Source organism: Pelmatolapia mariae, linkage group LG7, assembly GCF_036321145.2.
Source record: "Pelmatolapia mariae isolate MD_Pm_ZW linkage group LG7, Pm_UMD_F_2, whole genome shotgun sequence".
NCBI lineage: Eukaryota > Metazoa > Chordata > Actinopteri > Cichliformes > Cichlidae > Pelmatolapia > Pelmatolapia mariae.
The window spans coordinates 9,309,122-9,322,913 of record NC_086233.1 but is presented as its reverse complement, the minus strand read 5'-3'; the positions used below and the strand labels follow the sequence as shown (position 1 = coordinate 9,322,913).

At 39.2% G+C, this 13,792-nt stretch overlaps 1 protein-coding gene across 8 annotated transcripts in view; it reads left to right on the top strand.

The window, feature by feature from the left end:
- LOC134630478 (calcium/calmodulin-dependent protein kinase type II subunit beta) overlaps positions 1-13,722 on the top strand; it is an 83,748-nt gene extending 70,026 nt beyond the window's left edge. For all 8 annotated transcript variants that reach the window (XM_063477781.1, XM_063477787.1, XM_063477785.1 and 5 more), the window contains 3 exons: positions 6,049-6,143; positions 6,251-6,487; positions 6,651-13,722. In XM_063477781.1, the coding sequence (XP_063333851.1) occupies positions 6,049-6,143; positions 6,251-6,486 (331 nt within the window). In that variant the 3' untranslated portion in view covers position 6,487; positions 6,651-13,722. The remainder of the gene's footprint in view (positions 1-6,048; positions 6,144-6,250; positions 6,488-6,650) is intronic.
- The last annotated feature ends 70 nt before the right edge of the window (positions 13,723-13,792 follow it).

Below are 13,792 nucleotides of genomic sequence, written 5' to 3'. Positions count from 1 at the left end.
AAGAAACTTTTGCTTGTTAGGTGACTGTTTAAACCACTAAACTGTGGAGTATGAACTACTAAATTCACAATCTTTAGTAATTAGTTCAAAATGGAAAGTGAGATTGTTTTTTTAAAAAATTTAAAATTTTAACTGGATTAAATATTTGACTTGCTCAGTCACAGTTATAAGATTCAGCTGAAGTCATGATACACAATGAGAAAAATGAAATACTAGATTAAATTTACACAACATCCATCCATCTTCTTCCGCTTTATCTGGGGCCGGGTCACGGGGGCAGCAGCCTAAGCAGAGAAGCCAAGACCTCCCTCTCCCCAGCCACCTCCTCTAGCTTATCCGGGAGAACACCAAGTCGTTCCCAGGCCAGCCGAGAGATATAATCTCTCCAGCGTGTCCTGGGTCCGCCCCGGGGCCTCCTCCCGGTGGGACATGCCCGGAACACCTCACCCAGGAGGCATCCTTGTCAGATGCCCGAAACACCTCAGCTGGCTCCTTTCGATGTGGAAGAGCAGCGGCTCTACTCTGAGCCCCTCCCGGATGGCTGAACTTCCCACCCTATCTCTAAGGGAGAGGCCAGCCACCCTTCGGAGGAAGCTCATTTCCGCCGCTTGTATCCGCGATCTCGTTCTTTCAGTCACTACCCACATCTCATGGCCATAGGTGAGGATAGGAACGTAGATCGACCGGTAAATTGAGAGCTTCGCTTTTACACTCAGCTCCCTCTTCACCACGACGGACCGGTGCAGCGTCCGCATCACTGCGGCCGCAGCACCAATCCGTCTGTCGATCTCCGGCTCCCTTTTCCCATCACTCGCGAACAAGACCCCGAGATACTTGAACTCCTCCACTTGGGGCAGGAACTCATCCCCGACCCGGAGTGGGCACTCCACCCTTTTCCGACTGAGAACCATGGCCTCAGATTTGGAGGTGGGGATCCTCATTCCCGCTGCTTCACACTCGGCTGCGAACCGTTCCAGTGCGAGCTGGAGGCCATCGCCTGATGAAGCCAACAGAACCACATCATCCGCGAAAAGCAGAGATGAGATTCTGAGGCCACCGAAGTGAAAGCCCTCCACCACTTGGCTGCGCCTAGAAATCCTGTCCATAAAAATTATGAACAGAATCGATGACAAAGGGCAGCTCTGGCGGAGCCCATCACTCACCAGGAATGAGTCCGACTTATTGCTGGCAATGCGAACCAAGCTCTTGCAACGGTTGTATAGGGATCGAATGGCCCGTAGCAATGGGCCAGACACCCCATACTCCCGTAGCACCCCCTCACAGGACACCCCGAGGGACACAGTCGAATGCCTTCTCCAAGTCCACAAAACACATGTTGACTGGTTGGGCAAACTCCCATGCGCCCTCAAGTATCCTTGAGAGTAGGGCTGGGCGATATGGCCTAAAATTCATATCGCGATATAATTTGAAGCATGTGCGATAACGATACAGTGGGGCAAAAAAGTATTTAGTCAGCCACCGATTGTGCAAGTGCCCCCACCTAAAATGATGACAGAGGCCAGTAATTTGCACCAGAGGTACACGTCAACTGTGAGAGACAGAATGTGAAAAAAAAATCCATGAATACACTTGGTAGGATTTGTAAAGAATTTATTCGTAAATCAGGGTGGCAAATAAGTATTTGGTCAATAACAAAAATACAACTCAATACTTTGTAACATAACCTTTGTTGGCAATAACAGAGGTCAAACGTTTACTATAGGTCTTTACCAGGTTTGCACACACAGTAGCTGGTATTTTGGCCCATTCCTCCATGCAGATCTTCTCCAGAGCAGTGATGTTTTGGGGCTGTCGCCGAGCAACACGGACTTTCAACTCCCGCCACAGATTTTCTATGGGGTTGAGGTCTGGAGACTGGCTAGGCCACTCCAGGACTTTCAAATGCTTCTTACGGAGCCACTCCTTTGTTGCCCGGGCGGTGTGTTTTGGATCATTGTCATATTGGAAGACCCAGCCGCGTTTCATCTTCAAAGTTCTCACTGATGGAAGGAGGTTTTGGCTCAAAATCTCACGATACATGGCCCTATTCATTCTGTCCTTAACACGGATCAGTCGTCCTGTCCCCTTGGCAGAAAAACAGCCCCATAGCATGATGTTTCCACCCCCATGCTTCACAGTAGGTATGGTGTTCTTGGGATGCAACTCAGTATTCTTCGTCCTCCAAACACGACGAGTTGAGTTTATACCAAAAAGTTCTACTTTGGTTTCATCTGACCACATGACATTCTCCCAATCCTCTGCTGTATCATCCATGTGCTCTCTGGCAAACTTCAGACGGGCCTGGACATGCACTGGCTTCAGCAGCGGAACACGTCTGGCACTGCGGGATCTGATTCCCTGCCGTTTTAGTGTGTTACTGATGGTGACCTTTGTTACTTTGGTCCCAGCTCTCTGCAGGTCATTCACCAGGTCCCCCCGTGTGGTTCTGGGATCTTTGCTCACCGTTCTCATGGTCATTTTGACCCCACGGGATGAGATCTTGCGTGGAGCCCCAGATCGTGGGAGATTATCAGTGGTCTTGTAAGTCTTCCATTTCCTGATGATTGCTCCCACAGTTGATTTTTTCACACCAAGCTGCTTGCCTATTGTAGATTCACTCTTCCCAGCCTGGTGCAGGACTACAATACTTTTCCTGGTGTCCTTCGAGAGCTCTTTGGTCTTGGCCATGGCGGAGTTTGGAGTCTGACTGTTTGAGGCTGTGGACAGGTGTCTTTTATACAGATGATGAGTTCGCACAGGTGCCATTCATACAGGTAACGAGTGGGGGACAGAAAAGCGTCTTACAGAAGACGTTACAGGTCTGTGGGAGCCAGGGATTGTCCATGTTTGAGGTGACCAAATACTTATTTGCCACCCTGATTTACGAATAAATTCTTTACAAATCCTACCATGTGTATTCATGGATTTTTTTTTCACATTCTGTCTCTCACAGTTGACGTGTACCTCTGGTGCAAATTACTGGCCTCTGTCATCATTTTAGGTGGGGGCACTTGCACAATCGGTGGCTGACTAAATACTTTTTTGCCCCACTGTATATATCACGATATATTCTTTTCTTCTGTATAACATATTTTCCACACTATAAGGCACACTTAAAATCCTTTAATTTTCTCAAAAATCGAGAGTGTGCCTTATGTATGAATTCTGGTTGTGCTTACTGACGTTGAACCAATTTTGGCGTGTAGAAATCTGTTAAAAAATGTTTTAGTACAACTTTGGTAAGCCTGCTGATGGACTGCTTGATGGATTGTCAGAGCATTACGGCTGCCGTAGTGAGGAGTAATCTGGGTCCAAAACTTCGTCCTCTTCAGGTCCCAAAGTCAAACGAACACTGATAGTTAAAAACAGTCTAAATTCTTTCATCTTTAATTAAATCATCAGCGTTGCTGCTTTATTGGGTGTAACAATTAAGTTTAACATCCATGCATCCATGAAAACAGAATTTCTTAAATTTAACGGAGTTAGAAGTTAACAGGAAGTTAGCTCGCTAGTTTATACCTAAACATTTCATACCATGTTCTGACTGAGAGATTTTTGAAACTAATTAAAACGTACAGCTCTGCTACCACTTCCAACATAAATGAAGACAGAAAACTAAACAGCAGTGGCGTTTGCAGGGTTACCGAAGTTGGACTACCTGGTATATAATGTTGTGCTACGTGATTGCTAGCAACACAGCTATGTTAGCATAACATTAGCACAGTGAAGCTGGAGGATGAACGGCAACTTTTTTTCCACTCGATAAACGTTAACGTGAGGGATTCTGGTGGTCAGGGACAAATGCAATCGCATAGCAGGATGCTATACACTGGCCAAACTTCAGTCAGGAGAACATAATTTACTGATGATAATGGTTGTAGCCGCTGTGATACTTTCTACCAAAACAGGCGCAGCTTGATGACATCATCAACATGCGCTATCGCGATAGAGCGATATAGTCAAAATCTCTATCGTTGGCCAAATCTATATCGTTTCTATCGTATATCGTTTATATCGCCCACCCCTACTTGAGAGGATAAAGAGCTGGTCCAGTGTTCCGCGACCAGGACAAAAACCGCATTGTTCCTCCTGTATCTGAGGTTCGGCTAGCGGACGAACTCTCCTTTCCAGCACCCTGGCATAGACTTCTATTTCAGTCTATTTACACAACATATTGTCTACAAATGTCTATGCAATCCTAAGAAAAAGATTTACTTGGAATCTACAATACTTTGGTATATAGAAGAACTAAACTCAGAATCACAGCTTTATTTGCTAGTAAACAGGTGATGAAAAAAAAGCAAAAATGGTAACAAGGCAGGGCTAGAACTGACTGACACATAAAATGACAGACAAGAGGGAAATGCCAGAAAACATCCTGATGATCCCCAAGACTTTTGGTTAATTCCTCCATGGACTGATAAGACAAAAGTATAACTTTTTTGAAAGGTGTATGTCTCATTACATCTGGCATTTCAGAAAAGGAACATCATATCAACAGTAAAATATAGTGGTGAAAGTGTGATGGTCTGGGGCTGTTTTCCTGCCTCGGGACCTGTAAGACTTGCTATGGTAAATGGAACTGTGAATTCTGCTGTCTACCAAAATATCCTTATCACAATGTCCGTTCATTTGTTCATGACCTCGAGCCGAAGCACACCTAGGTTCTGGAGCAGGACAATGATCCAAAATGCACCAGCAAATCCACCTCTAAATGGTTTCGGAAAAACAAAATGAACTCTTTGGAGTGGCCCAGTCAAAGTTCTGACCTGAATCTGATTAAGATGCTGTGGAATGACCTTCAAAAGGTGGTTCATGTTGAAAAACCCTCCATTGTGGCTGAATGACAACAATTCCACCAAGATATGCGGGCCAAAATTGCTCCACAGTGCTGTAAAGGACTCATTGGCAGTCATAGCAAATGCTTGATTACAGTTGTTGCTGCTGAGGGTGGCCCAACCAGTAGGTTTAGCGGGAAATCACTTTTTCACACAGGGCCATGTAGGTTTGGGGTTTTTTTGCCTTCATAATAAACAACGTCATTTAGAAACTGCATTTTGTGTTTACTTGTGTTATCTTTGTCTAATAATTAAATTAGTTTGATGATCTGAAACATTTAAGTGTGACAAACATACAAAAATAGGAAATAAGGAAGGGGCAAACACTTTTTTACACCATTTTATATACTAAGGAGGAGACTGGGGTGGATTAGACACACTAAGAAACACAGTTGAACAGAATCCAACTGAAAGAGCAGCAGCAAAACTGAGCGTCACACACACATGAGAAAGGGAACTAAGATAAAAAACTTACTCACTGCAGTGAAAAAAAAATAGATTCTCCAGCATCCATATGATAATGCCAAGAAATTAAACTGTAAGTGATGAATATAGTTATTAGTGAAATATAATGTAGGATAAAATGAAATGAGATAAGAAATACTGGAAAGGGTTTAAATTAAAAGGTTAAAGGTTTTCCATTTAGTATTTTGTGACAATGATTGTTGTTTTTATCGCTATATTTATTATTATTATTATTGTTATTCGAAGTGTGACTCTATGCAACATTTAATCCCATTTCATGAGGGAGGAGCATGAAAGAGCAAAATTATAAGCTCTATAATATCTTTACTTATTGCGTATACATTGTTTAATATTGTTACAGTTTGGAAGGTGCATCATAAATGCATAAATGAAAAGAAACTACTGTATTAACAAACCTGGGTGCAGTTGTGAGATGGTCTGTAATGGTTGTTACTTAGTAAGCAAGAATTTTGGCATGCTAAGTCAGAGCTATGAAACAGTAACTGTAACTGCTTAAAAGACATGGGCAGAATTTAGGTCTCCTTGTCAGTGTTATAAATTTAAAAAAAAATGTTTTAGCTATGAGATATAAAGCCACTAAAGAGTTACGAGTGAAAGTTATGAGACAGGCCAACAGACTACATTTTATATAATATTTTTGCATATAACATTGCTAAAGTATTGTTACAGAACTGTTTAAATTATTCCGTGCATCATTTGTGTAAAAATATATCTTGACTAACAGGAAGATCTGCGACCCTGGTCTGACCTCATTTGAACCTGAGGGGCTGGGAAATCTGGTGGAGGGAATGGACTTCCATAGATTTTACTTTGACAATCGTAAGACTAGTTTAATCTACTACTGATGTTTTGAAAATATAAAATATATTATACGTGAATATTATATTTGATATTCATCGCTAAGTGGATTATTTGTCTCCCATCAGTCCTCTCAAAGAACAGCAAACCTATCCACACCACCATCCTTAACCCCCATGTGCATATAATCGGGGACGATGCTGCCTGCATCGCCTACATCCGCCTGACGCAGTTCGTGGATGGTCAGGGCCGTCCTCGCTCAAGCCAATCAGAAGAGACCAGGGTATGGCACCGCAGGGACAGCCGGTGGCAAAATGTCCACTTCCACTGCTCAGGAGCTCCTTCTGCCCCGCTGCAGGGGTGAGGTAGGACAACAATAGCATTCATGCAGAGGATGAACATTTCTAAAAATGTGTTTTCACTCAATCATTAGGGGTTATTAAATATAGCTTCATGGGAACAAATGTATATCTGCAGCACAAAAAATAAATATGCAAAATCTGAATGGGTGTAAATACTTTTTTCCAGGCATTTTGAGGAGGCAGAGCAGAAAAGTAACGAGCAGATAATCACAGAGAAAGAAGCAGCACTGAGAGAGAGGTGCAGGTGGATATGTGGTGGGGTTAAAGGAATCTGATTTGGGGATTGTGGTCATGCTCCTGCACTCTGCACACCCACTTCTTTCTCTCTCTCCCTGTACAACTTCGACAACAGCAGACAGTAATAGCAGTGCTCCCATCTTCTGACAGCAGAGGACACATCAGCTACAACATTAAACTCTTGTAACTCTTCGGCCTGCCTACAGCAAACAAAAAAGCTATTGTTCCTTCCTATTGTTACTTCTAGTATAATTATGGCCACCGTCTGTCTCTGTGTTCTTTCAACTGTACAGTCTATTTATTATCCATTTTAATCCTTTCGTCTTTTTTATGACAATGCATGATTCCTTCCTGTGTTGTCATTAGCAGTGGCTGTTCTGCACGACTAATGCTGCCTGTGTAAAATGAACAATCAGTATCACGTGTCTCACACAAAGAGTCTGGTGGGTGTATTTTATTATGAATTTCATTGTGTTGTGCAACAGCACAACAAAATTAATTCATTAATTTATTTAATTTATTTATTGGGTGTTTAACTCCCTACCACCCCATTCCTCACCCCTCACGAACCCCAACCACTCTGTGAGACAGTGAAAGCCATGCAGCATGCTAAGATGTTACTGTTGTTCTTAACTGATATTTATGTACTGAACATTGCAAGTTAACTACTGAAACTATGATTGAAATGTTGAAATATCCCAATGTTTATGTAAATTTCCAGTTTTATTGTGGTGACTTAACTACAGTTACGCTGTTGATGGTATTTAATTGCATGATAATCCACGTTAATGCATTTGGTAAATGGGGTGTTGTCATGCATTTTCTGTTTTTTTGTTTGTTTGGTTGGTTGGTTTTTCGCACTGCTGGTGAGCTATAATCTGATGCCTCTACTTTCTGGATTTCTAATGCATAAACTGTTTTTGTTGACATGACAGTGTAGTATATGAGGATTCTGGTGACCATGACAGATTATGCCCTTCCTCAGTAATATTTGGGCCCAGGTTCTTTACTGTTTCAAAGGCAACAACCAAAACCTTAAAGGATCATTTTTGATTTAATTTATTGGAACCTGACTAATGTAAAAGGTGACAACTTAAACTCAACACAAGGGTGTGTGGTTATTACATTTGATTGCAATAATTAAATTAGACTTTGGATGTAAAAGAAAGCCAAGGTCAAAGTTCCCAAAGTGAAATCAAAGTTTGTTTTAATTATGTGGTCATTTAAAACCATATTTTAATTGTCAGTTTTTGCTGTGGGTGGCTGTGTCTCAGGAATTAGTGCAGGTCACCTACTAACCTGAAGGTTAATAGACAACCTATTTAACACAACCTCTTCAAATTCAATGTCTGGCTCCTCTACTTCCACATGGCAAGATACTTAAAATGCACCCATCTGAATTTTAGGTTAAATGTGTTTAGGCATAGAAAAAGACACTTGTATGGATGTGTATATGAATGAGAGTTGTGGTAAGAAAATGCTGAAATAGAATAGAAAAGTGCTATAAAAGTAGCAGTCTGTTTTAACATTTTTCTATTGGGGGTTTCTGTCCCTTTACAAAAAACATGTATCTCTAAAACCTTTCTCATCTTATAAAATGCATTTCTTTGATGATTGGGTTAGTCAGTGAGAGGTAGGAGGATTGTATCAAGGTACAGGGGAATCCTTAAAGGATTGCATGTTGTCACATTTTCACAAAAGTGTACAGATACAACTCCACAAAGCTAATATTTACTTGTCCTTCCACAGGATTAGCATTTAAATATGGTAAAATTATGCTCTTGTGTCATAATTTCTGACTTAACTGGAAGCTATTTAAAAGAAAAAGGAAAGCTGAAAAAGAATTTTCTGCTGCTCCTTACACATCGTGTGTGGGGCCTTTCACTTGGGAGGCAAATGTGTAAACCACTACAGTTATGGAGCCTTAAACAGCTGCCTGCCAAGCAGATTGGAGTAGGAAACACAGACAGCTATTGATGAAAACAAAAGAGCATTTGACACATAAAGTGACAGATATTTAAAAAAAAAAATAGACTAAAAGAGAGTAAAAGTGAAATTGAAAATTATATGACAAATCTTCCAGAGTTGCATTTGAACGTTTTGGAATAAGAACATAGAGTCACTCTCTCATTTTTTATGTGTAAACTTTAGTTTTTCTCTGGTCTGGAGACATGAACAGGAACGACTTACTGTATTTCAGAATTCATAAAAGTCATGGAGAAGTCAATTGACATATTTGTAAAAGAAAATGGTGTCTTGTGCACACGCATACATTATTACTTCTATTTCAAGCACTAAGCAGAGTTTCTTTTATATATGTTTACAAATATTTGTGTGTAATGTCTAAATCACAAAAATTTACATAGTTTTTCCAGGACATTGATTCAACACACAGGCAGGAATGAAATTTGAAATGGACTGGTTTGGAAATAGTGGTTTTTTGCACTACTTAAGCACTCGAAGCGCTTTACACAGCTTGCCTCATTTACCCAAGGACTTTTTTTGATGCCAAAGTGCCTTTTTATTGAACATTTATACTCCAATGAATGCATTGGAGGGCAGCTTAGGATACCTGCTTGAGGATACTTTGGCATGGAGAAGCCAGATTTCAAAAAAACAAACCTTCTCATTAGTAGATGACCTGGTCTACTTCCTGAGCAACAGCCACCCCTCAATGTTAGTGAGTAAAACCAAAATATTAGGTAGAATATCAAATCCTTTAGTTTTACAATATCTCCCAGAAATATCTAGTGTCGCTTGCTGTATTTTCCCTTAACGATCTAACTTTCTGTCCTTGAGGGGGCATCAACTTCTTGAAGCTTGACATTTAGACTGACTACAGGATTAAAGTACATACATGATTATTGAATGTGAGAAGAAAAATGCTGAAGATTAAAGACAGGTTTATACAGGCTGTCAGATAAAGCACTGAGCTGGTCTATTTTAGGACAATTCACAATATTGTCAAATTACTTTAGCTCACTCAACAAATAGTATAGAACATGATAGCTCCTAGTTTGATCCTTCAAATATCACATACACAGTAAAGCTTAAATGATTGGTTGAATCATCGCAGGACGATGACTGGAAAGATCAAATCATGGAAGTGGTTTTCAAAGAAAACTATAAAAATTTGCTGGTTCCAGCTTGTCACCTAATGGAGAAAGGAAACCAATTATCATGAAATATTAAAATATACATATATAATTTTATAAAGTGAACTAAAGAAAAATGTATTAGAAAGATAACTTTGTGCTTCTTACAACACTAAGAAATCAAACCTTACTAAGTGGTGATGTAAAATACACCATCTACTAGGGTAAATGTATGGGCATACCAGCAATTCACAATGTAATGCTTCTCACCATCCATGCTGATCATGATGTAAAATAAAGAAATATGCTTTCAAATACTTGTTGCATTGAATCATAAAAGTTAGAAGAAGTATTAAAAACAAAAACACATTAAGCACCTAAATTTGGAGAGACGCATGGTGAACTTGCCAAGCCAAGGCTGTGATTTAGTGTTTCACATTTTGCACGAGTAGTGTTTTGTATCAAAAGGTAAAAACTTTTTGAGTCAGTTCAACACATTATTAACAGTCATTCAAAACAGTCTTTTATTAATTACTAATTATTTACATTATAAAATGAAATGGGGAATTATGCATCATCAGACAATCTTCAGGTTGTTTTTTTGTTTTTTAAACCATTAGTATCAGTGAAACTCCACAGCTATGGCTTTAGGATAAAGCCATGAATTTCCCTTCCTGGTCAAACCAAATGTCAATGCTATCAGTACTTTAATTGGATTGGTTACTTAGAATTAGTGTCCTCTTTGAAAGCTGTACCTTCTTACTTAATAACTAGGTTCGGCCCTGGGTGTTAATCTTAGGCTTCAGCTATAAAGACTATTTAAAGTGTACTGATAGATCCTTATCATTTCTTCTTCTGTGTTCATGTGAGCAAGTATGATATGAATGATGATGATGGTGATGACTGTATGTGAAACAAGGCTTTTATCATGTACTTTTTGTATTTATTATATGATGATGATCAATATTAAAGTGTGATCAGATGTAATCAGTGTGTAAACTAATAAAACTGTCCACTCTACTATTCTGTCTTATCTCAACTCACAACCTTAGAAAGAAACCCGTGTTGTTTTAGTTTTCCTTGTGTTTTTAGTGCTTTAAAATGCTACATGAATAAATGTCAGTATTTCCTCTAAACAGAATATTACTCAGAATATTCCAGCAAGTATTTTTAAAAGCCAAAGTTTGAAGGGTCAGTAAAACATTTCAACCACCGCAGTGATTAAAGGAAAGTTCGAAAAGTAGATTTACTCATGAACTGTGCTATAGAATGTTTTAAAGGTGTAAAGTTACTTCTCTTTTGTTACATTTCAGGGTAAATGTCTCACTTTACTGCATTTATAGATTTACAAATTTACAGACAAGGATAGAAAATGTAATCTGTTGTTAAACATTATACATCATTTTATTTTGCTGGAATTCTTACTCTACCCATTCGCTTCCACTTATCCAATTTAGGGTCACAGGGGGGCTGAAGCCTGTCACAGATGCCATAGGGCAAGAGGCTGACACAGGGCCAACACAGAAAGACAGACAACAATTCACAACTATGGGCAATTTGGAAATTAACCTAACCTCACTAAAAGCATGTCTTTGGACTATTGAAGACAGCCGGAGAACCCAGAGAGAACCTATGCAAACCCATGGCCAGACAGTGGATTCTAATCCAAGACCTTGCTGTGAGGCGGCAGTGCTAACTACTGTTTTAACATGCATGGATTTCATATGAGTGTATATTAATGTAAGGTTTTTCAGCTTACAGAATTAAGTTCCCTAATTTGGTTGCTTTTGTAAATTGGAGCTAAATAAATAAACCAAATTGAAATATACTAAATTTAGGGAGATAAAACTCACCTTTTGCAAATACCGTAATGTCAGATATCAAAGTAGAATGGATTATAGTGAAATACAGTAGAAAAATATTTTAAATTGCAGTAAAAAAAGTAGTAATTCACTTGCTGGGATCACATGCTCAGACAGGTTTGCTAACATTTTTGTAGTTAATGGCAGATGGCTTGAGCATAAATTGAGGCTGTGGTTTGGGGAAGGCCTCAGAGGGGACTGGTGCCAGCTCCTGGGTCAGGCAGATCCCTATAAGAAGTGAATTATTTGAAAAAGGGAGAGAGGGTGGGTACGAATCTAAGAGCAGACAATAGCGACCTCATTGTACAGGATACAGTAACCATCGCAGTGGCAGACATCCAAGAAAGGTTTTCAATATATAACTGGTTAGGGGTGAGGGGAGGATGACACAAAAAAAGACACACTGTGGAAGAAAACCAGAGTTTTAGAAGGATTTTAAATTCAAGAATGAAAAAAAAGCTAATATGGGATAAATATGATCTCTCTTTCTAGTACTCTTGCACCAGCATCATTATTATTATTATGATTAGTATGAGTAGTAGTAGTAGTAATAGTAGTAGTATTTGCAATGTTGACTGGTTCTGAGAAATTGATCTGGGAGGCTGCTGTTCTCTGCTCTTAGGTACACCAGCATTGATATTGTGTAATGCCTGTTTTCCTCAATGCTCTTCTAGCATTGCTCAATTTCAGCTCAGGATCTGCCCTTGTATTGTTATTCACTTGTAGCTGAAAGCACACCCTGGGATCTTTGCATGGATCTTTGGAAAACAGGCCATTTCTTCTCTTGGCTTCTGCTATGGAAATCTTGTTGCACTTTCTTATCCATCCAGGACCAGGTTTTTCAACCTGTTATACTGAAAAACAAGAAAAAGACTATCACACCATAAGAAACAACAACAAAAAAAACCCATCACAAACAGCAGTACAGAACCAAGAACATGTGATCTGTCAGCCTGAACAGAGATAGAGACAGACTCAAAAAATGATATTCCCAGCATCCATGGGATAGTACCAAGAAACTGATAAAAGTCATGTTTAATTAAAGACTAGATAAGGAGAATTATTTTTTTTAAGGCTTTGCCGTTTTATTTAGTATTTTGTTTTCTTTACAAAAAAATTGAGGTACAGCAATACTGATAAATTAAGATTTGTGTGTGAAATGTTCATGTGATTTATTCCCAGATTTGATTGTTAATGACGTCCATTGTTTTAAAGTACAGAGCCAAACAAGGCAAGAATTCTTCAGAGAAGAGGCAGTCAGCTGATATTTTGTCTGCAGTAGCTTCAGCAAGGCTGAAGATCAATGATTTTTTATTAAAGGAAAGTTTAAAGGGCAAAACTACTGTCAAAAAATTCTTGACTTTATTGCCTATTATGTTTGCAATTCATTTAATTAAATAAAGCTTTCATGAAATGTAAAACATTTTCTGGCAGTGGTGTAAATGCATTTATTCTATTTTGAATGCAGTGTGGTATTACTATGTTAATGATTTGTGCTGTGAGAGCCAAGTTTACATAATGAAGTGGCTGAAAATCTGTGTCACCACCACCTGAAGTATATGTGTGAATGTCTTTCTTGTCTCCTCTGTGTCTGCCTTTAGTGTTGCAAATACTTCATTAGCATCATGAATTAAGCTGTGTTGCCAAAACACCAATTACATGAATACATATTAACATCAAAGTCAGTGCCAGCAGGGTGCAGAGGTATCGGAGCCTGTCTGAGAACAAAGTAATAAGCTGAGGGATAAAAATGGTTTTTTTTTGAAGGTCTGCTTTGTAGTACTTTGATTATATACTGTGAGCCATAGGAATTAACCATTTCAGATTTTAATACAGGTATATTTTTCTTCATGAAACAAGATGCGATAATTAGAAATTCTGCTTTTTTACCAACCAGACTGACAACATTGTGACTCAAACGGTGATGGTATCAGCCTTCTACACCAACACAAAACTTTTAACACCTGTTTTTTCTTAGAGTTTATGTCATCTCTTGAGTGTTTGTATGTGTACTCGTGCGGTTTTCATCAGTAATGAAATTTTCTGTAATCAGAAAAATATATATTTCTATGTAATAAAAAAAACACCACAAAAAATGGTTTTGGGGTATTGTT